Here is a 24367-nt window from a genome sequence, read left to right on the forward strand (position 1 = left end):
ACCAGGGATTGAACCCCGGCCACCACAGTGAAAGCCCTGAGTCCTAACCACTGGACAGCCAGGGAATTCCCTCTACTCTTATTTTTAGTCAGTTTTTCTACATGACATTGTCATTTAGACACAGAGATATATCACATAACCTACACATAGTATGAAATTACTGCTTCGTAGAGCCAGAATATTGTGCTCCATTTCTGTGCTTTCAAAGAGTGGGGAAATGCTGAAGGACTGTCTGCAGAAATACTCCACATATGAAGAGGCTCCTTAAGGGTAAAGGAATAGAAATTATTTAACCTGCAGAAAATATAGCAGGGGTTATTTGCTGTATACCAAAAATATATTTCTGGACCTGTCAAATTACTTTATTTAAATAAATAATCATCATTCACCCAGGGTTGGGCTACTACAGTGGACCTTGATTGGGCTGACAAATTCTAGAATTATAAAGGATGTCTGAGAGTAACTAAGGTAGGAAGGAAAGGAAGGACTTTCAACAGCATCTAGTACAGTGCTTGACATATGGTTGGTGCTAAATCAATGAATTAAATAATCAATTAAACCAAGAAGTAGATTGCTAGGACTTCACTTGAAAGCTAACCCCTCATAATACTATTTTTTATGAATCACACTGCTATATTTCTGCTGAGAGCAGAAAGCAGAAAAAGAATTAAACTGAGTCATCCTGAATAATGTCTACCTCTTATTGTCTTCTTTTAGATGAATTTCTAAATTATTTCTATGAATTTCTATAATATACATAATATAATATATAGTACTTTTAATAATTTGCGTATTGTTTTGTGTAAGTTATGGTTTTGAATGCTGAATCCACAATATTAGAATCAATTCTTACAATTATCCTTGCTTTGTAGTTTAGGAAACTTAGAAAGTTTATAACTTATTTATAAGTTATACAAGTATGTCATACAAATATGTTGGGGAACCAGGATTCCCGCCTGGATTTGCCCAGCCTAAATCCTGTATTCTTTAAGACTCCCCAGCTACAACAAATTTTCTGGTGGCACTATGGAGTGTTCTTTAGAGCAGTCTTTACAAATAGGGTGGTTCATGGGGAGTGTTCCACAGAAGGAAAAAGGAATTGTATGATATCTCAGGTTCTATTTCAAATGAATAATTGAACTCTATGCATTACAATTTTGGTGAGAGTCAATCCTAGCAGCTGCTTATTGGAGGTTACCAAATTCCCCAGAAAGTTGGGGAAAACTTTCAATTAAGAAATAAGTTTAGGGGCTTACCTGGTGGCGCAGTGGTTAAGAATCCGCCTGCCAACATAGGGGACACGGGTTCGAGCCCTGGTCCAGGAAGATCCCACATGCTGTGGAGCAACTAAGCCCGCGCGCCATAGCTACTGAGCCTGTGCTCTGGAGCCCGCGAGCCACAACTACTTAAGTCTGCGTGCCTGGAGACCGTGCTCTGCAACAAGAGAAGCCACTACAATGAGAAGCCCACACACTGCGACGAAGAGTAGCCCCCGCTCACGGCAACCAGAGAAAGCCCGTATGCAGCAACAAAGACCCAACGCAGCCAAAAATAAATTAATTAAATAAATTAAAAGAAAAAAAAGTACTCTTAAAAAAAATAAGTTTAACAGCAAACACAACATACTTGCATTTATTGGATAAGCATGTTGATTTGTGAAAGTGTTTCTTTCTTCAGCATAATTTTTATTTAATTAAAACTAATCTTTGCCACATCTCCATGTTGATCACTATTATCTTATTGACTTAAATAAAAATGGTTCTTTTTTTCCATTTTCCTCATTTAATGAGTAAGCTATAGAAAAAAAATGTTTTTACATTAGTTACATAAAAGAAAAGAAATTTAAACCATGGACACATTTGATCAATTACTTTTTTCTGCTTATTACATCCTCTGAATTTTTATAATATATGTAACATAATGTATGGTACTTTTAATAATTTCCTATTGTTTTGTGTAAGCTATGGTTTTGTAAATTCCTTGACGTTTGAGTTCGTAAAATGTACTTCTGTCTTACAAAGTGATAATCATATAATTGGTGCTCAAAATTGTTGTTGTTTTTTGGTCTTGATTATTAGTATGATCCCTGAAAGCAATAATGATAGTAAGCCAGGAGCTTCATGAGGACAGGGTCTACATCATATTCATCTTTGTATCCTCTAGACAATGACAGTACTTGGCACATAGTAGCAAATCAAATGACTCGAGTGGATAAATGAAAGAATGAGGCAAAAAATTGAAACTGGCACTTTTCAGAAGAAACATGGTCACCAATAAACCTTTGAAAAGAGGACTGACTTCTTGTGTAACCAAGAAATGCACATTAAAACAAGAGAGTCTGATTATACCCATAAATTAGCAAAAATGGAAAAATCTAACAATATCAAGTGCTGGTAAGGATATAGACTGAAACTTGTATACGCTAAAGGTCGGAGTGTAAATTGGTGTGATAAAATAACTTTGGAAAATAATTTGTTATTATCTAGTAAAGTTGGAGGTTCTCATGCCCAGCAATTCAATCCCCTGGGAGAAATCCTGCACGTAAGCTCCAGAAGACATATACAAGAATGTTCACAGTAGTACCATCATAATAGACCCAAACTGGAAGCAACCTAAATGTCCATCAAGAGTAGAAGAGCTGGGCTTCCCTGGTGGCAAAGTGGTTGAGAGTCCGCCTGCCGATGCAGGGGAAATGGGTTCATGCCCCGGTCCGGGAAGATCCCACATGCCGCAGAGCGGCTAGGCCCGTGAGCCATGGCCGCCGAGCCTGCGCGTCCGGAGCCTGTGCTCCACAACGGGAGAGGCCACAACAGTGAGAGGCCCGTGCACCGCAAAAAAAGAGTAGAAGAGCTAAATTATATTGTGGTATAGTCGTAAAATGAAATACTACAGAGTGGTGAAAACAAATGGATCACAGCTCCTCTTATCAACATGATGAATCCCAGAAAAATACTACTTAATTTAAAAAGCAAATCAAATACAGAATGATCTCATTTCATATGCAGTTTTAAAATGCTAAATGAAAACTATTACTTATTGATATGTACATGGATGGTAAACTATAAATAAAGCAACATAGTGGGTGTGCCTGGTTAATAGAGATATGGAGAAAGGATTCAATGAAAAGCACACAGAGCTCTTTCAAAGTACTGGTAGTGCTAAGCTGGGTGGTGAGCACACAGGTGTTGTCTCCTTTGATTATTTATAACACATATATCATTTTTCTCTACCAATTCAATATTTCATTAAAATAAAAAACAAAAAGGAATGAATGATAATGTTTGAATAAAGTCTTTGGGATAATGACATGCAAGCAATATTTAGATGAGCAAAAATTCCACTCCTCTCTATTGCTGTCGGCTTTTTTTTTTAAAACATCTTTATTGGAGTATAATTGCTTTACAATAGTGTGTTAGTTTCTGCTTTATATCAAAGTGATTCAGCCATATGCATACATATGTCCCCATATCTCCTCCCTCTTGCGTCTCCCTCCCACCCTCCCTATCCCACCCCTCTAGGTGGTCACAAAACACCGAGCTGATCTCCCTGTGCTATGCGGCTGCTTCCCACTAGTATCTATTTTACGTTTGGTAGTGTATATATGTCCATGCCACTCTCTCACTTCGTCCCAGCTTACCCTTCCCCCTCCCGGTGCCCTCAAGTCCATTCTCTACGTCTGTGTCTTTATTCCGCTCCTGCCCCTAGGTTCTTCAGAACCATTTTTTTTTTTTTTTAGATTCCATATATATGTGTTAGCATACGGTATTTGTTTTTCGGGCCTCTCACTGTTGTGGCCTCTCCCGTTGCGGAGCACAGGCTCCGGACGCGCAGGCTCAGCGGCCATGGCTCACGGGCCCAGCCGCTCCACGGCACGTGGGATCTTCCCGGACCGGGGCACGAACCCACGTCCCCTGCATCGGCAGGCGGACTCTCAACCACTGCGCCACCAGGGAAGCCCTGTTTTTCTCTTTCTGACTTACTGCACTCTGTATGACAGACTCTAGGTCCACCCACCTTACTACAATAACTCAAATTCGTTTATTTTTATGGCTGAGTAATATGCCATTGCATATATGTGCCACATCTTCTTTATCCATTCATCTGTCAATGGACATTTAGGGTGTTTCCATGTCCTGGCTATTGTAAATAGAGCCGCAATGAACATTGTGGTACATGACTCTTTTTGAATTATGGTTTTCTCAGGGTATATGCCCAGTAGTGGGATTGCTGGGTCATATGGTAGTTCTATTTGTAGTTTTTTAAGGAACATCCATACTGTTCTCCATAGTGGCATATCAATTTACATTCCCACCAACAGTGCAAGAGGGTTCCCTTTTCTCCACACCCTGTCCAGCATTTATTGTTTGTAGATTTTGTGATGATGGCCATTCTGACCTGTGTGAGGTGATACCTCATTGTAGTTTTGATTTGCATTTCTCTAATGATTAGTGATGTTGAGCATCCTTTCATGTGTTTGTTGGCACTCTGTATATCTTCTTTGGAGAAATGTCTATTTAGGTCTTCTGCCCATTTTTGGATTGGGTTGTTTGTGGGTTTTTTTGATATAGAGCTGCATGAGCTGCTTGTATATTTTGGAGATTAATCCTTTGTCAGTTGCTTCTTTTGCAAATATTTTCTCCCATTCTGAGGGTTGTCTTTTCGTCTTGTTTATGGTTTCCTTTGCTGTGCAAAAAGCTTTTAAGCTTAAGTCCCATTTGTTTATTTTTGTTTTTATTTCCATTTCTCTAGGAGGTGGGTCAAAAAGGATCTTGTTGTGATTGATGTCATAGAGTGTTCTGCCTATGTTTTCCTCTAAGAGTTTTACAGTGTCTTGCTTTACATTTAGGTCTTTAATCCATTTGGAGTTTATTTTTGTGTATGGTGTTAGAGAGTGTTCTAATTTCACTCTTTTACATGTAGCTGTCCAGTTTTCCCAGAACCACTTATTGAAGAGGCTGTCTTTTCTCCATTGTATATTCTTGCCTCCTTTATCAATATTGCTGTAGTTTTTAATGGCGTTTTTTCTGAAGTAGGAAAGTTCCAGGCAGGTTGAAAACGATAAATGTGAAAATAAACCACAAGGTGGCGTCCTAGTCTCATGTGTCTCATTCAGACACCGTTTAATCCAAGTAACCCTTACTTACCTTGGAAATGTTGGATATAGTCAAAATCTAGAGTTTACTGTATTCATAAGGAGCAACAGAGGATTTTTTTTCTTTTAGCTTCTTTCTTCTCGTTTCATATGCTTGAGTTTACTTGCATATGTACTGTGCTATCAGATTAAATTTGGGGGGAAGCAATTCAGATAAACTCAATACAACAAGTATGCAGGTCTAGCGTATGACATTTATTCATTCATTCCTCATTCAGTCAGTCATGCATTCATGTATTCAGTCACTTAACTAACATCCACACATATTTTTTGAACTTCTCTTCTGTACCAGACACAGGGCAAAGAGGCCCTGGAAACAATGATGAACAGAAACATAGTCACTATCATTTGCTTTCAGTGTAGCGGTGGAGACAAGATTAATCATATAATCACAAATTTAAATTGCAACTGACAAATTCTGTGAAAGAGAAGTATGTGGTTTACAAGATTCCACAATATGGTTTTGAACCAGTTGGCGATGTTAGAGGAGTGATCCATCTCTCAAGATGTGAAAAATCAGATGAGTTACCTAGGTAAGAAGGAGAGAAAAGAACATTGTGAGTAAAAGGAACATGTGCAAGGCCTTGTAGCAGGAGAGAGCAAGGAGAAAAAGGGCTGGAAAAAAGGGGGATGGCTGGGTAGCAATTCAGAGGTAGCAGAGATAGGTGAGGAGAGGTCTAAGAAGTGGGCAGGGGACAGATCTTGCATGGTCTTGTGGCTTGAGGTTAAGGATTTTGTCTTCATTCTAAGAGTATTAGGGAGGCACAGAAAGGAGGGTGGGAGCAGCTCAAAGTCCCTGCCCAGTCACTGGTGAGTCAATAGCTTCATCAGGGTTTATGACAGATTCTGCCTTAAGTGCTAGACGGTGGCACGACTCTGTCCGCCTGTGTGTGATTAGCTTTTTGATAGTGAAGGACATCATTTAGAAACAGTAATATAACTTCAATCTCGGCTGCATTTATTAGATTTAAGATTTTTCTTTTAAAGAAACATGACTTCATTGTATTTATTTTGGATCAAATGAAAAGCCATAGCTTTTTGAAGACAGAAAACATAAAGTGTGCTCTCTTAACAAATAAATAGATCTATTTAGCTCATCCACAACAAAATAAAAACCTTTGGCACCTAAAATATAAAAGGTATGAAAGGCAGTGTTTCGTTTATGGTCATACTGTCTCGGAAAGAACCATGTATTGGCAATTAGGAGACTTGGGTTAGGAGACGACTGTGGGGAAAGATCATCGAACTTCACTCAGCTTCCGCTTTTTTCACCTGCTAAATGAAGCACTTGGTCTAGGTTATGTTCTTCCAACTCTGAAATTCTGTGAATCTCTAAATATATTCAAAAAGAAATATGTACATGCTATTAATTTAAAGAGAATGGGTATTGGGGGACTACCTGGGCATGTATTTGAGTAAAGTTGTGTGAATGGGACTGAATGAGACTTATTTAGGATCTTAAGACTTTTTTTTTAACTTCTGGCCACACCACGTGGCACATGGGATCTTAGTTCCCCCATCAGGGGTCGAAACTGCACCCCGTACAGAGGAAGCATGGAGTCTTAACCACTGGATTGCCAGGGAAGTCCCTTAAGACATTTTAAACGAACTAAATTTGAATAAGCTACACTACCATTTGTTGATAGTATACCATGTGCAAGTCTTATGAACATTATCTCATTTAATCCTCCAAAAATCCTTGTGAGATAGATGTTGCTTTTTAAATCCTATTTTACTGATGAGAAAAGCAAAGCTTACACAGATACAGAAATTTGTCCAGAGTCACACAATTAATACATCTCAAGATGTATCCAGATCTGTCTGATTTCAGAACTTGTCCTTTTAGTCATTATATTATTTATTATACCCACTGAATAGTTGAGATTTTAAAAATGACTTAAAAATACTGAGTAGAATAGAGAGACATTGACTAGAATTATAAATATGGATTTCAAGTTATTTATAAGTGATTTGAATAAGTACCAAAATTTTTAATAAGCTGCCACATCTTAAACAAAACTGTTTAATAGACGTGATTTAACTAAGTTAAACATGCAGTGTCCTAGATAGGGCTGTGAAACGGCACTACCATTTAGCAGAACACCTCCTTGCTAATATGTCTTTACTGTATCAATAGGGGATATGCCTACAGAATTAAACTTCTAATCTGTACATTTAAAAAGAACAACTAAATAACTTTTACTATTCTCTCAGTTGTCATATCCTGAAAATAAACAGTGGTGAACTTTGTTTCTCCTTCTGTCTCAAGCTCCTGATACCCAAAGCAAGTAAGTTGCCTGCTGGACCTCAGTGTCTTGAGAAGCGACTAAAGGCACTTACATTGAATTATTGCTCCCGTGTTGTTTTGTCTGTGGCTCCTGCTATTGGGCACGCTTGGGGTTTGACAGTCACATCAAAGGGGTAGACTGTGTTGTGAGAGTAGTCAGCATGGGCCAGATAATTCATGGGTTTATTGCTGAGACCTGTTCCCATGATAGTCATGGTCAGGTGGTACTTGGTGTTTAAGTCTGTTCTCTCGGTGTAAAACATATGCCTTAAGCCTGCTGAATGACTCAGCAGTTGTGGACTCATGGATATTTTTGGGGGGGCTTTCTGAATTTTGAAAGGGGACATAATGGCCCATCAAGCCTCCTTATTGTAGCAGTAAAGGATGTTTGTCACCGTAGGCAATGCTTGCCCACTGAGCTTGACTGTACCCTCATCTGATGTCACCAGGCTGTCTGTGAGTTTTGATGTTACAGCACTCAACCATTTGTACTATGCTATGCTTATCTTTCTGCTGTCAGAAATATGTCAAAATAACAAAATAAATTTAACAGTGGCTGCTTGTGAGACAAAAAAGTGACTGGCTTAGTTCCTGTTTAGGAAGTGGCTGGTGACTGTGACTGAGAAGTGTGTTATGATGACAATAAAATATGGCCTGTGTGCCTCTGTGTTTTGCCCTCCTGACTGTGAACACGTCTCCATCATCTTGCCAGGCCCCAAGGGAAGCCTATTTAAAGCAGCTGTGCTGGGACAGACTGGCTAGGATATGGGAAGAGGCCAGCCATTGCTGGCCCAGGAGAAAATTTACACAAACAGAGCTACACAAAGCTCTGGTCGTGTTGTTTTGGTGGGAAAAAAACAAAACAAAAAAACAAACAAAAAACACAGTCTTTGGGTTCTCTGCAATTAAGGGAAAAGGCTAAAAAAAAAAAAAAAGCAATGGAAGAACTAGGAAGCAGGCAGAGTTTTATAGTTTTATAGTATGATAAATAATATTCAGTTCAATAGCTTATAATCAGGAAAGAAGGGGTTAACTCAAGATGCTCAAGACGTTGTTTCAGGAGTTTATGAGCAATATAAAATTTATCACCCTACTTATACAAGTGAAACATTATGAATAATAGCCATTCTTTGCAAAGTAGTTTTTCTTCCACAGGAGAAAATTCGACTGTTTTCACAGCAATGAAAACATAAAACTATTACAACGCAAGCTTAATGCACGAAACTTTAGAGTTAACTTGCCACTTTCTACCCCTTAAAAAATAAACTTATAAGGCATTCTATTACATGCATATTCCATTTCATATGCATAAATCTCTTCATTCCCACAGACTAACAGAATGACAGCAGAGGTCAAGGAAACAGAATATTCAGTTCTCAGGAGACTAAGAATTTAGAGGCATATAAAAATGTCTCTGGATATAAGATTTTTGCAAAATTATACACATATAAACTGTTAACTGCTATAGAAAGCATGCTTAACTGCAGGCCAAAGAGTTTAGGTTAGTTAAAAACCCCTTCCTGATAACAAGACTTGTTAAAGTGAATGGATTACTGAGCAGGTCTTCATAGGCCAAATGAAGAATGTTGTTTTATGACATGATGGACCTGGAATGTATAAACATTCAGAATAATCCAGCATTTTTCCCTCAAAAAAACTCTTATCTTTTATATCTAATGGAAGACAGGATTTTTTTTTTCAAACTCAATTTACTCAGCTATCTAGTCTTAATATGTCACTATTTTGCCTCACTTTTGTCAACCACTTTGACTGAGATTATAGAATATTTCTGGTAGATTTAACAGAAGATAACTTCACTGATTAAGTAATTTAAAACTTTATTAACTCTCAACTGCTTGACAGGTGAAAGTTAAAACTAGGGAACTGCCAAAATAATTTCCTTTTACGTTGCATTACAGAAGAAAGTGGAGTTTTTTTTATCCTTTAATATATTAAAAGGGAGAGATGGTGGAGATTTTTATGCTAATTTACTCGTATTTAGCTCAAAGTGATCTCAGGCAGGTTGAGATTCTTGGTTAGTCTGAATGAGTGAGTCCAAAAGTACTGCCAGAAGCCACAGCCTAGAGGTCAAAGGTACGGGCTTAAGAATCAGACAGGCCTGGGCTGAGTCACAGCTCAAACTGCTAGGTATAACCTTGGACAATCAACCTCTTATTCTCTAATTCCTAATATGTAAAGGTAATAAGACTATCTACTCTATACGATAGTTAACCAGGCTTAAGTGAGGTAACAGATTGCAAGCACTTAGCATGGAGCTTAGCACAGAGAACGAAACAACATTAACAGTTAGTATTACATCTTATATCCGTTTTAAGACCTGTGACTTAAACAGTGTGTGTTGGTTCTGTCAGTTCTAAAAGAGGACCTGATTCCCTAACCAGCCAACCCCATTCATGTCTGTTCTTCTAAAGTTAGAAGTGAGGGAGAAAGTGCCAACTGGGACCTAAGGAACCATTTCTCATCTGCCTCTGGCCCCTCAAACAAGTTTGTCTATGGAAGCCAAGGGACTTTTCTTCTTTTAAAGATGTCTCATCCAAGTTCAAAGACTTATCCTTCCTTCCAAAGAATATGAGCTATAGTCACAGTTTATGATGTCATATTTGCTGTAATGCTTTATTATAGTTGCTGAAATGCTCACAGCCTCAGTTGCTTAGATCTTAAAAGAATTACAAGGGGAAGTCAAACTCCATTCTTCAGTAAAATGCAGAACTAGGAATAGTCCCATTGGGCAATAAAAACATGAAAAGCTTAAAAAATATATATCTATCTTTAGATCATTAAGCCATTACAAAGTCAACCCAGATTCTTTGATTTGACTAAGACCCTATGCTGGTATTTTTAAAGTAAGCTAAATCACCCACATTTAGTCTATGTATATTTCTAGCCATGGATTTTAAAAATCACATTCGAATATAATATTATAGTAGTGCCTCAAATCCAAGATACAATTTTGAAAAAAAGTTTTACACTTTGGAAATTGGGATGTGTAAAGTTATTTCGTGGTGGTACTTTTCTTTAAAATCTGACCTTAAACTAATAGTGTATCTTGTAATTGATGGAGTTTTAGACTTATGAAATTCTAAAATTATCTTGCTTTGTGAAGATGTTACCTGAGGTGATTACTCTTACTTTGTGTTAACTTAATTACTAGCAAAGGCACAAGTTGAATATATAATAAGGAAGATAATTTAAAAGGCTTCATTAAGACTGATGATACATGTGGATCATACAACCATCACTCTAGTTAATATTTGAACTATTTTATGTTTGAACATTACTTTAAAAGTCCCTCAGGGACTTCCCTGGTGGTGCAGTGGTTAAGAATCCGCCTGCCAATGCAGGGGACATGGGTTCGAGTCCTGGTCCAGGAAGATCCCACATGCTGCGGAGCAACTAAGCCCGTGCGCCACAACTACTAAGCCTGCACTCTAGAGCCCGTGAGCCACAACTACTGGGCCCACGTGCCACAACTACTGAAGCCCGCACGCCTACAGCCTGTGCTCCGCACCAAGAGAAGCCACTACGATGAGAAGCCCAAGCACTGCATCAAAGAGTAACCCCCACTCACCACAACTAGAGAAAGCCTGCGTGCAGCAATGAAGACCCAACAGCCAAAATTAAAAATAAATAAATTTATATAAAAAAATAAGTCCCTCAGATTTCTCCAAATATGATAGGAAATATCATATTTGTAATTGCCAAAGATCCCAAGGAGAGAAAAAGCTTCCCTGGCTAGTTCCTAGGAACCCGTTTCCTCATTTTCAGGGCACCTGCTTCTTTTGAGGGTCCCTATGAATAGCTAAGGTGGTAGTCATACCCATCAGTCAGGCTGTGGGATCCCATAACATTAGAAAGCTGATGTAGACAGCACAATGCTAGGCACACAGTAGTTATTCAATACTTTCTGTATTGATTTTATTTTACAGAATCTTTATTTTAAATACTTCTGTATTGATTTTATTTTACAGAATCTTTATTTTAAATACTTTCTGGCTCAATGATGTGAAATATAAAACTGGGTCCTACTTAGACATACATACAGCTTTCATCATTTGGGGAAAACCAAATTTCTAAAAAAGTCCTCCTTTTCCTTTTTTTTCCTTTTTTATCCCCCCCACCAAAAATCCTTTGAGTTAATTTTGGGACTAAATTTTACACAAACAAAACCCACCAAAAATCAAACCCTAAAAGTTCTTTTCCCATGAACTATAAACAAAATTTTTCTTTTTTCTGTTTTGGTAGTGAACATGAAAATTACCACAACTAAAGGTGAAACACCACTTTCACAAAACATTGGGTCAGAGATGGAAAACTCAATGGTAAATTTAATAGAGTGAAATATGATGTTAAAAACTGAAGATATGAAACACTGATCAAGAACCAATGAACTTTAAACAACTGAAATTACTGACAATGATTATCTTTAGGAACACTGACAACCCTTAGCAATTATGTAGCATGTTGGCTGGCAAATATTTTAATCAAATGATTTGAAAAATAATAACCCATATGTAACTGGGAAGAAAAAAATGTAAGAAAAATAAAGGAAGAGGATAAAAACAAGAAGGAAGAAGGGGATTTATCTTAAAATATTTAATCAAAAAAAAAATCCCAATCACTAAAATAGTTTACATTCCAAAAAAAAATTATTTGAATGCTGACATTACAACAGGCACAGAATCAACTATTAGATCCTAAATCAAAATTATTTCTATGCCTGCTATCCACAAATCACGATTAAAAAGCAAACTCCAAATACTACTAAATCCATTTTCTTATTTGTTACTCAATCCTATCAGCACTGACAATATAATAGTCACAGAGCTTACAGACAAGGGCAACAAAGGTGATCTGTTTTTGCTCATTTTTTCACCTACTTACAGAAAAAAATTAGATAAACTATATGCTTGATTTTTCAAAACTAAAATAAGAGGCTCCCACTCTTTCCTTTAACTTTGAGCATAATTGATAAGCATAATAGAAACATTTAAAAAAAAATTCTTCTCATATGTTTGGCCCAACAGCTTCAGAAACTCTGAAATAGTCTATTTTAGGCTTCACTGAAGAAGGAGGGATACCTGCCTAATTTCTACAGCATCAAAAGAAATCTTGAGGTAGGTACAGAGAATTTATCATCAGGAGGCATATATATACACACACATACACACACCTATCATGCATGCATGTGATGTTTTAAAAATACTCTATAAATATTTCTGAGTTCCAAAATGTATGACACATTCTAGCTTATTACCCTTTGTTCGGTATACTGTTATTTGACCTTCTGGTTTTTGCACTTTTCCAAGAAGAATGGTTAAGAATAAAAGGCAGAGGAAACTGATCACTTCCTGCCTCCAAATGATGTCATACCTATGCTTAATTGGTTTACAAGCTCAAATACATGCTAATTTCAAGGCTGTGAATTATATCAAATGACTTTGAAAGAGCAAAAGAAAAGCCATGGCTTAATTTGTTAGTGAAACAAGGCCTTGCTTGAAATTCACGTCAACTTTCCATTCTGCAAAGCAACTCATCCACATAAAAATGGTCAAAAAAGGACTTCATTTAATTAGTGATATGTAGACTTTTGCATAGAAAAAGGTTACAAAGTAATACAAAAAAGACTAGGTACAGTAATTTTAAAACATATATTTAAAAGTATAATTTTGCATAATGTTTAACATTCTCATAATGTTTATTGCTTTCTCCACACAGCAGAGAAATGAAGTGCATAATAATACATGCTGTGTCTTTGTCTTTCAAACATAAATTCTCACGTGCTCAATTTCAAAGTATTAAGAGATTATTTTGTCATTAAACAAAATAAAAACAAAACCAAAACACCATTATGTAGCACTAATCTAGGCATGGACAAAAATAATTTATGTACATCCCATTACATACATTCATCTTGATTTGGGATCAAATACAATCACAAGCTTGACAAAGGACATTTAAAAATCGGGCTTTTCTCTTCCCGTTGTTCTCTCCCTGCCTCATCACTTCCAGAAATGCAACTTCTCCCCAAAAGGTGACAAGTATAGATTTTACATGTTATCAGGATGAAATGAAGAGGATAAATATGTAAAAATAGTCCAAATGAAACTGAATAAATTAAACTTTTACAAACTGGAGAGTTTTCAAGTTGGCATGAGTCAGATAGCCTCTGGTGGGCACACAGTAGGCAACTGCTTCTAGGTGCACTCTATAAATGCATGTTTTATATAAAGAAGCACCATATTGTGAGCCATAAAAGAAAAAAAGTGCCTGGGGGTTTGCAGGCAGGGCAGAAATGCTTGTTAATCTGAGCGCTGACGTAATAATTGCTTATACTAATACATTGTTAAATGTCACAACTTGGCAAGTTTGTACAAAAAAAGCAAACTAGGATAAAACTAGGTTTCTCAACTTGAAAATTACTTTCAGCAATCCTTTTGGCCAATAAAAACCTGTTGATTTCAACAGAGTGCTCTTTTCTGGTATTTGTACTAAAACGTCTGCAGCCTAATGCAAGACTTCTGTCCCTTCTCCTTTCTTAACCTAACCTCTACGCTCTTCTTTACTTGTGCAACGTTGTATGTTCAAAAGAAAACTTTATTAGCTCAGGCACTTATGAAACATGAATATTCTTTTTTTCCATTTAGTTTCAAGAAAATTCAGTCAGGGCATTTTTCTTCCCCAATTCAGACATCGTGATGCACTGCTGGATGGTTCAGTCCGTATATTTTCCAGGAGACTTCTAAATGAAAACAAGTGTGACATTTTCAAAAGTTGCTGATGTCAGTTACCAAACTGCCTTAAACCGAAACAGAGAAAAAAGATAATACCACATTTCCACTTATGAGGTTTGTGTCTCAAATAGCTTTATTGTTCCTTTGTGGATCCGCAGACATCTGTATGGCTACTTTCAGGGTGCAGAGGTTTTAAGCTGACTCTGAAATGAAGGACATTCAGTTACTACTGCAAGAAGTTCGGTGAAAACTTAAAAAGCTCCCACTTCTGTCCCCCAGGGTCGGTAAGGTTTACTGTTTGTTCCACTGCTTGTCTGCTGAGGGCTGGACGTGGCTGATACCGACAAGGGAGGGCTGATGGCTGTGGCAGCCGCCACTGCTGCAGCTGCGTTTGGGGGGAGCACGGGGAGCGCCCCAGCGAAGGACAGAGGGAAGCTGTGCGCAGCTGCCGCGGCTGCTGCAGCGGCTGCGTGGACAGTGGCCGAGAGGGACAAGAGAGAAGTGGAGAGAGGTGGCACACAGGGGGCGACACTGCCTGTTGATGGCATCCGAAGGGCAGAGTCTGCGTGGGCAAACGTGGCCGTGAGGAGGGTGGAGCCGTGGGCAGGAGGCACTTCTGAAGTGGTGGAGAGGCGGCAAGGCGTGGGCTCCGAGGCGTGGAGTCCGCTGGGTTGGAGCAGGGCTGCCGGAAGGTGGTGGAAGGCCGCCGCCCAGTGGTGAGGATGCAGGGGGTGATGGTGGTGGGCCAGAGAGGAGGTCATTGCCGCCGCCTCTCGCTGTGAGGCACACGTGCTGAGATGAGAGACCAAGCGCACCCGCAGCGGATCGGAGGAGTCCAGGCCTTCCACAGAGCTCAGGTACCTTGCCACTTCGGTTAAGCACTCTCGGAATCCAATGCTCATGAAGTCCATGGCAAGAGCATGGGCGTCAAAGTAGCCTGAAAGGAGGTTTGAGCAAAGTGGGGGCCAGGAGAGACAGTGAGAGAAAGAAGGACACAATTATGAAGAGTAGCCACCACCTACGTTCCACCCTGTCCTTCAGAGATTTAAGAAGAACGACGATCCTTTCTGAGAACGTTGCCAGCTATTTATGGTTGTAATTTTTGCAGAAGTTAAGAAAGTGCACTTTGCAATTCACATGTGTGACAACTCTGGCAATGCTATGTACTGCAGTTGTTCCTGCAACCAAATAGCACAGTGGGGAAAAGAATTAAGAACATCTGTGTTTCAAACACTTCCAGAAAAAAAAAAAATGGTGTCTCTTCTTTTGTATTGTGGGATAGTGAAATTTTCTAGTAAACTTTTCCACGGTATAACAGAGTACCAGTCTCTCTGTCTCTGTCACATGAATTGGAGATTAAAGGGTTTATCTGAAACATCTTCACTCTCTTGGCATTTATAACTGAGATGTGAAATGCATATGAGCAGTTTGAGGGCTTTTCAGAAATGTGCCAGAACTGCTCAATAAATTCATAAATGCTTCTTGACTCAGTGTTTTTTATCAACAAAATGAAAACACCATTACTTTGTACGGAAAAAAGTTAAAGAAGCAAAATGATTTTTAAAAATTTGGTTACTAATTTGAAGATCTTATTTTTCTATCAGGTAATATAACATTACTATAACTCCTAGTTTTCCTGAAGTCCAAATATGTATTTCTTTCATTGGTTAGCTTACTTTTTTCTGGCATCCGTCCAAGAAAAAAATGCATATCAATTGTGTCAGTGTGTATGCACATGCCCTTACACCTAAGGTTACTACCATTAAAATGGCTAGAGCTGGTCACATTTATGAGAATCCCTTTTTACCCAAAGATAATACATTAGAATAGAAAATAGTAACAGCTGATTAGTATCAGTGCCAATTTAGGGTACTGATAATAATCAGACATTTGGGGAAATGTCACCACTTTGAATAAGTGACCTCTAATATGTATAAACGTATCCTTTTTAGATTTTTTTTCTCATTTGCAACTTTTTTTTTTTAAGGCTTTTTTTTTTGGATGTTGGGGGTAGGAGTTTATTAATTAATTTATTTATTTTTGCTGTGTTGGGTCTTCGTTGCCGTGCGAGGGCTTTCTCTAGTTGTGGCAAGCGGGGGCCACTCTTCATCGCGGCGCGCGGGCCTCTCACTGTCACGGCCTCTCCTGTTGCGGAGCACAGGCTCCAGATGCACAGGCTCAGTAGTTGTGGCTCACGGGCCTAGTTGCTCCGCGGCATGTGGGATCCTCCCAGACCAGGGCTCGAACCCATGTCCCCTGCATTAGCAGGCAGATTCTCAATCACTGCACCACCAGGGAAGGCCCTGCAACTTTTTTTTTAAAACAGTTTTCAAATTAAAATTTAGTCTACTCACTTCGGGGATGTGTATATACATAAATGAGAAATATCACATTCAAACAAGGTTATTTTCATCTAAGGCATTTACTACATTCCCTTTTTTATGTTTTTGTAGATCAAAGTATTACCTGTTTTGTTTATCATCTATTAACAATTAGATTAACACTTTGGAAAATAGTAGTCACAATATTCAAAGTCCAAGAGCTAGAACTTCAACAGAAATTTGGAAGTCCCAAAAAGAAATTTGAGGAAAACATATATACCATTAAGACCATAACAGCAACAGCACAAAGCTGACATAAGAGAACATCATGAAATGTGGAAGATAGCAACAAAAAGAGTCATCATCCCAGGACTTCAGCATGGTTAGCAATAAAGCCCCTGGCATTAGGAGGAAAAGTTCTTCCTGAAGAAGACGCCTCCAAAGAAAGACTTCACATAAGAGTCCTCAGGGTTCTCTGCAAGGCTTTGCAGACTTCTGACTTCATGAGAGAAGGGAGATAATCATCAGAGTAGACAAGAGTCCAGAAACCCAGAGGGATCTAGAAATTTAGGTTACTCTACTAAATCCTCTCTAGAAACTCCTGCAATACCAGGACAGATTAAAGAATGGACCAACAGAATTGTACCCCAGGAGCTTCCAAGTATCTTCATGAGTCAGCATGAAGTAATTGAAATTTGTGATTTGCCAGCTGTATGGGGTTGTATATGGGTGAGTTCTCTGTTGCATCTTAAGGAATATAAATTATGTAATTCCTATACTGTTGCTGAATGCAGAGGGAAATGACGATGAGCAACTGTTTCCTGCGACCGCATCTTGGGCCAATAATCATAGCACAGGGGTCCACACCACTTCCATCACTGCTCTCTGGGCTTTAAGTGAATAAGCTCACAACAACCTTGTGAAGTGAACACTATCACTGTCCTCATTTTACAAATGAAGAAACTGGGGTTCAGAAAAGGTCAGTCCTTTATCTAGGGTCACAGACCAAAAAAAAGAAAAACAAGCCAGGATTTGAAACCAGGCAACCCAAATGCAGTGTCTGTCCTTCACCAGTACATTCTGAGGCCCCCATAGCAGCTGTGAGTCTTTAACAACTCGAGCCCACACTGCCAGCCCCACTTCTTCAAGGCCCACACGTTCTCCTGTGAGGTGACCTCTCTAATGAGCTGGCAGTCAGGCGACTCGTATGAAGCTTGCTCGGAAATGTCTGTTCGCAAACTATTTTGGGATGAATTTTAGGACTGTTCAGGTAGCCAAGAATAGCAACCACGATGGAACTTAGTGTTTATAATAAGGCATAAGAACAATATTACTCTTTAGAAGTATAGCTCATGCCAAATATTTGAAACGCTGATAAAAATTCTTAGCCTTGTGGCTAACAATGCCAAGGGAAGTAAAGCAATCAAACAACTTTCCCTGCACGATCGCTAACCCGATCAGTCCCCTAACATCCTGAGGGAGCAGGTGTAGAGACAGAATTCTGGGGTGGCGGGGGGCCTTGAGGGCTCAGAGTGCTAGTACAGGCCTCCTTGTGCAGCCCAGCACCTCTGTCTCGGCTTAAAGGTGGGTCAGTGGCCAAGCTGGGCTGGATCACAGGCTTCTAGAATTTCATCCAGTTCTCTTCCCTATTACGTAAGAATATTTGCAGCCTATGCTGAGGGTTACATTTTAAAGGGTAGAAATCACAATTCCATACCCATTCAGGATGGTTATTCAGGCAGGACGGACGGTTCCTTGAGAAGGTGCAACAGAGGGTAAGTCACATTGTGTGTGAGGGCGTCCCTTTACAATGATCACCGCCCCCCCACCCGACACAGGTAAAAGATGGTGAAGGTCAGGGCTGATGCTCCACAGGTCCTCAGCTGGAGTTAGACACTGAAATACTTCTGTACCAATTGATAAACAGCTATTTCCCTCCAATGCCCTGCCCCTGTCCTGATCTAGGGCAAACTCTGATACTACATAATAAAAGGTTAATGCTGAGCAGAGATAAGCGTTCAGGGTGTAGCTGCGGCACTTAGCCCCTGTGGTACCCTCTCCTTACCCAGTTATCAAATATATGGAACAGCCCTTGGCTAAGATGAATACCAAAGGCCTGTGTGAAGGGTGAAAAAGATATAAAAGGGCAAAATCAAGTCTGAGTGATGTGTGAGAAGTGGGATAATGGAATCTGAATGACTACTACATCGTTTAGGATCTCAAGTCCATTCATAGCATGAACTGAGGGTCAGGAACTGGACTATTCTTCCCTAAATCACTATCCAGTACAGAAGACATCTCTCCACAGCACTGGGCCCAGGGCACCTGCTCCTGTTTGCTCTTCACAGGAATGACTGCTCCATCAGTGGTTTCCAGGACAGAGATTCACTACCTGCACTTCAAATGCTCTGTGTGGTCTAAATCCAAGATCAACCAAACTCTGAGAACAACAATGAAACTTCACTTCCTTTGGAATAGCTGCATTATAGTGAGTCCTATCCCTGATTTAACAGGGGACTGGGGAGAGGGAAAGAAGAGAAGAAGATTGTGTCTAACCTCCTGTTTATGTTTGGATGTTTGTGTGTTCGTTTTGTCTTTCTGTACAAATTCCAGCATGCACTTCTGAAAGTCCCAAACAAACCTCTGACCAGGCTGCTGTGAATGAAGCTTTACTCCCACAGTATTATAAAAGCAAACACAAGCCCAGGGTCAAGTGCTTCTTTTGTTCCAGAAGTTCTTTCCCACGAGTTCAATCCTGCCATTAGCATTGATTTCCACGGCTTTAATCTGGGACCTCCTATCGCAGCTCGTTAAAGAACTGTTCAACTATGACTTCCTTACAATCTTAGGGAGAAAAAATGAAAAGAGAAAGGTAGAAGGGGCGGCGGGGGGGGGGGGATGAAGTCACCTACTTACCTTTACCCCCAGTTGCCTGGAGCATCTTTAAATGATCGACTGTCATTTGCAGTATTTCAGCTTTTTCTAACTTTGCAGATCCCTGAGTAAACAAATAATAAAATCTTATAAGTCCTATGGAAATGAATTTGGAACAACTTACCCTGAATTTTTGATTTTCCCTCTCACTAGAAAATTCTAAGTTTAACTTTTTCACAGAAAAATATGAATTCTTCCTGAACTTTACATGAAAACACTAATTGCATCACACCTAATTACAGATATTTGCCATTTTAACTTTTAAAGACTAAAAGGCATAATAATTTTTAAACACAAAAATAATTACACTAAGATAACTCTACTCAAACTACTACAACTGCAAAAATCTCAAACCGCATCAAACTGGTTAATAATATACTTTATTTTATCAGGGGATATACAATAGTCTTATATAATGCTTAAGTCTAGATCAGTTGAATCCAACTCTGGAGGAAAAGCAGATAGGATCTCATAAAATTATTGTTAAAAAGCATATCTTTCAAAAATAGATAATTCTATTATGCCTTTAAGGTAATTCATACTACACCACTGTAAGTATAGAACCAAAAGTGCGAAGGGAAGACTTTCAAGGGTTTTTTTCCCAATAATTACCAGCAGGTGTCACTGTAAATTCCAAGATCATAAACAAGGAAGCATAATCTAACTTGAATCTAATAAGCATCAAAAATGCTTAAGGATATTTGAATCCTTTAAAATAGTTCTTAATAAAATTTTCATTGTATTTTTATGCCCCTCCCCCATTTTAAAACAAGGCAACCTCTGGAAACCAACTGAAATACAAATGTGCCACTTCAAACTGTCTCAGAGGGCTGTGGGTGGCTTCTAATTTCTTGGAAGAGCTAAATAATTAAATCAGTATGTTTTCTTGAAAAGGAAACTGCAGTTTATTTCAGGTTCCTATGCTTTACTTGTTTAGTGAAAATTGTCAGCACCCAGTACATGGTGAGAGTGCCAGAGTGCCTTAAACTGCTTGAAAGAACACTCTTCTAATTACATTGTGACAGGCCAGCTCTCTAGGGTTGGGCGCCAAGCTCAGCAAATGGGAAAGCCTGTGTTTATGGTAACTAACTGCCAAACTACTGAGGTTTGCTTTTAAGGTTTAAGTCGACATTTAAGAAAAAAAATCTAACGAACTCCAACCCCCCAACCCCCCGCCAAAAAAATCACCGAACCGTTTCTCATAATTGTAGACATTTCAGCACTGAAAGTAAAAACGTCACTGATTACTGGTATTTCCATTTTCAACGTATTGTCATGGGAAAAGCTAATAATCAAAACTACAATTTGCCCATTACATTTAGCTCATTAAAGACAGTTTCAGCATATAGAGTGGTGCCTTTTTTCTCTTAAAAATGTATAGTCAACAGCATTTGACAACTTGTACTTCTATCAATGTTCAGTTTTTCCATGAATATGTACAGTAGTTTCAGTGAAAGTGACTAATAACAAAACTGCAGTTTCTGGATAATTTCCAAGGGCTTTGTAGGGCTTGCTTTATGTTTGTGGTTCATGAAGTAAACAACAAAATGGAATAAACAAACAACAGCTGTCTTATACCCTATTTGAATTTAATTGAAAGTTACTTTCAACAAAGGTATGATGCCATACTCTTTGAAAGATGCTCTTTGAAATCTATCGGCCATGGCGGCAGAAGGAAAAACACAACTCTTCAAAAATGAAAAGGAAGATTTAAACATTTGGCTTTCTACTTTACTAAGTGTGCAAATCTTTTTTCCTTCTTTTTTTTTTTTTTTTTTTTTTGGTAAAGGAATACGTTAATTCTGAAAAGGGGAATTTATGGCTAGTTTGATTTTTCTACCAACTTCCACAAAGATGCCTCGAAACAAACATCATTCTATTAAGCCAGGAATTAAAAATGAAACCAAGTGGTTTGGTAAATAAATTTTGTTAGTATTATTATTTAGGAAATAGAGCTAGAGGTGTTACTTCCTCGGCTTGGATTATTTTTTAAAATAAAAAGCTTACTTTTTAAAGAATAGTTTGAGACAAAAATGAAATTTCACATGGATATCTTTTCTGAAGAAGAATACTACATACAGCTCAGTTTTAAACAAAACCACTACTGGTATTCACAGAAAGAACAGAGAGAGCGTGAACATGTTACCCTTAAGGGAAAATAAGCTAGAGAATGGAAATGTTTTTCAACTTCATGATGGATTATGTTTTTAATAGTTTTGCCACAACAAAGCATTTTATTGAAATAGCTGCTCTGTGCCAGATCACGGCACATACACCATTATTTTAATGAGCTTTGAGAAGAACCCACGTTGCCAGATGAGAGAATCAGCTTTTTTGAGCTCACTGGTGGGGTGGTCAGGATGGGGGGGCAGCTTACTTGTTTTTCAAAAGCGGTTGGCACCAGTCGTCTCAGCTCAGATAAACTGTTATTTATCCGATCTCGACGCCTTTTCTCTATTATCTATCCCCAAAAAGCAAAACAACAACAAAAGTTCATGAATACACAAATGATAAAATTACTCGTAATGGAAAAATACAACTGCTACACATTAGGCTGGATTACATGAAATAAAAAGACAAAAAAAAAATCACATACCCCTCTCCTTTTCTTTCTTGCCATAATCTGAGATGTCGTTGTTGGAGAATTCGATCTAATCACAGAGCTAGTACTTTGTCTATGAAATAAGAAGAGTTTGTCAGGTGCTGCATTAACATAACAATTGTTTTCTTCTGGGTGCTTGATGGCATCCATTAAATATTCAGAGTGATAGCACAGTTCAGATCAGCATTATTTTATTCTTAATTCTTGCTCTTTACAGACTTTGCTTTCAGCCCTTATATCTCTTTTCAGATAGGAATCATGCCTTTTTTTCTTTTAATTTTAATGACTAATCCAGATGTCAAATCCACTGGCAAAAACGTCCCTAAACTTTTACTGAGTCTCCCAATGAAATAATTATGGGCAGTCAGGGTGAGAAGTTAGATATTAGTACTTCCTAGTTCCACTCATAAATGTTTCTTAAAAGTCAATTAATCTCTAATAGCATCCCTCCTCCTCCCTCTGGTAAGACCCACTGAACAAAGCAAAGCTATTTTAAAATAATTACTATCAAACAGATATACAGCCATCACATGTCAAACTGTTGTCCCTAGATGCAATCTTTAAAATAAACAGAAGTTACCTTACTATTTCAAAACTCCAAGTAGTCATACAAGAAAAAAATGACAAATTCAATGTTTTCTATATTAATCTTCCAAAAGAATGACCCAAAATTAAATATGCCACTAATAGAAAAATTAGATCAACTACTAGGTAAATGTTTTACTTTGAAAATAAAACTCTAGGTGAGTATCTCTCAGCCTTCAATCTAAGCTTAAACCTCTCAGAGTTGTAATCCATTTTGAGTTTGCTAATGAAAAAATATTTTATATCAAAAGTTCAGGCAATTCACTATATTGTCACATAATTTTTATGATCTTTTCTAGTTTGTATCTGTTTCTCTTCATAATTCATAGATACTCTGCTTCCTCATGTTCTCAAATTCTCCAGGTTCCTGTTATTTGTTCTCTTTCATTATAGAAATATTGCACACACCAGGTTCTTATTACCTCACCTTCTCACTTCTGGATCTTATTTCTGAATTAACTGTTCCCCTCATTCCCATCCCCTTCTCAACTGGTTTCACCTTTCACATGACATCTTTTGTTTTTCGGATCTCATTTTTTAAGATGACACAACACTTTAATAATTAGAAGATACTTTGCAAACAACGTTTCAAGCGAATATCTTTACTTTTAATGATTCCAGTCTAAGGTTTGTACATATTAGAATAATAATATTGAAAGAAAAGCAGTTTTCCAAACGTAGAATTTTACTCTTTGAGTGACAGCTGCAGATAAATAATTAAGGTGCTTCTGGGGATGCCAATTAGAAGCAATTATCATTTGACCCGCCTTGGCACTAAAACGCCTCCATAACCTCCCTCTGTCACTGGAAAGTGGAGGTCTGGCTTCCGTGATCACGATCTCGATCTTCTCCAGACTCAGGAACAAGCAAAGAGATGATGCCTGAAACGATCCTTCATCTGTCACTCACACTCCCGTCAGCCAAGTCACATACGATCAACTTGGAAATCTCAGCCTACTTAGCCTTGACATCGCTAATTGCTTTCATGGCTCCAAAAAGCAAGTCATCTTTTAGTCTCTTTAAAAATAAAAAAAAATCATTTTTTTCTCTCTTCGCCTGGCCCATTTTGAAAGTGCTCCCAAATGCAGTTTCGGTGGCGGGGGCGTCGCCCGTCTCCCGGGCGTGCCACTCCGCACGCCCAACGCTGACAACCGGGGACCCTCCTTCTCCAACCTCTGCACACTTTCAGCCGCCCCACCCCTAGGGTGCAAACCCACATGCCTCGCCCCACCCGAACACGCGCTCCGTGAGCGCCCACCCCTGAAAGTTTTTCGGGTAAAACTTTCCCCGCTCGGTTAGAACGCGGCGGAGAGGAACCTCGGGATTTCCAAGTAGCCGCTCGTACACAAAGCTCCCCGATGCCTCGGGCTCCGGACAGCTCCCGCCGAGCCCGCGCTCACCCCGAGTAATTGTTCTCGCTCCCCACGTCGATGGTCTCGTCCATGTCGCTCTCAGAGGTCGTCTCCTCGCAAGGGCGCTTCATCACGGCGAACACCGCGCGGGGTGCAGCCGGGCCGGAGCCTCGGACACCAAGCCGGACGCAGCGCCCTCCCCGCCTGCCTCCTCCCTCCCGCCCTCCCTGGGCCCGGGCAGGCGCGGCTCGGCCGGCAGCGCGGTCGGCTCCTCGCAGCTCTTTCCCACGCTGCAGCCCAGCTCGGCCGCAAGAGCCGGCGCCGGCCACGCCTCCCCGCGCGGGCGGGGCCCCCTCGCCCGCCTCCAGCGCGCAGGCCCCCG

The 24367-nt window shown here is 39.3% G+C and overlaps 1 protein-coding gene across 5 annotated transcripts; it reads right to left on the reverse strand.

Annotated features, from left to right (window-relative positions):
- Window positions 1-13005: 13005 nt before the first annotated feature.
- On the reverse strand, window positions 13006-24194 carry HEY2 (hes related family bHLH transcription factor with YRPW motif 2). 5 transcript variants are annotated; one of them, XR_009543834.1, is made up of 7 exons: window positions 24034-24194; window positions 22043-22121; window positions 21824-21907; window positions 19429-19510; window positions 14487-15128; window positions 14291-14394; window positions 13006-14199 (listed from the first exon to the last, which is right to left on the reverse strand). XR_009543834.1 is itself a non-coding variant. In XM_060167852.1 (6 exons), the coding sequence occupies exons 1-6, from the start codon at window positions 24114-24116 to the stop codon at window positions 14384-14386; spliced, it is 981 nt and encodes a 326-aa protein (XP_060023835.1). In that variant the 5' UTR covers window positions 24117-24194; the 3' UTR covers window positions 13006-14383. The 5 variants fall into 5 exon arrangements, 2 of the variants coding, with proteins under 2 accessions (XP_060023835.1, XP_060023834.1); XR_009543832.1 differs by having other exon boundaries at window positions 14291-15128; XR_009543833.1 differs by having other exon boundaries at window positions 14288-15128.
- Between the last annotated feature and the right edge of the window lie 173 nt (window positions 24195-24367).

Source organism: Lagenorhynchus albirostris, chromosome 12, assembly GCF_949774975.1.
Source record: "Lagenorhynchus albirostris chromosome 12, mLagAlb1.1, whole genome shotgun sequence".
NCBI lineage: Eukaryota > Metazoa > Chordata > Mammalia > Artiodactyla > Delphinidae > Lagenorhynchus > Lagenorhynchus albirostris.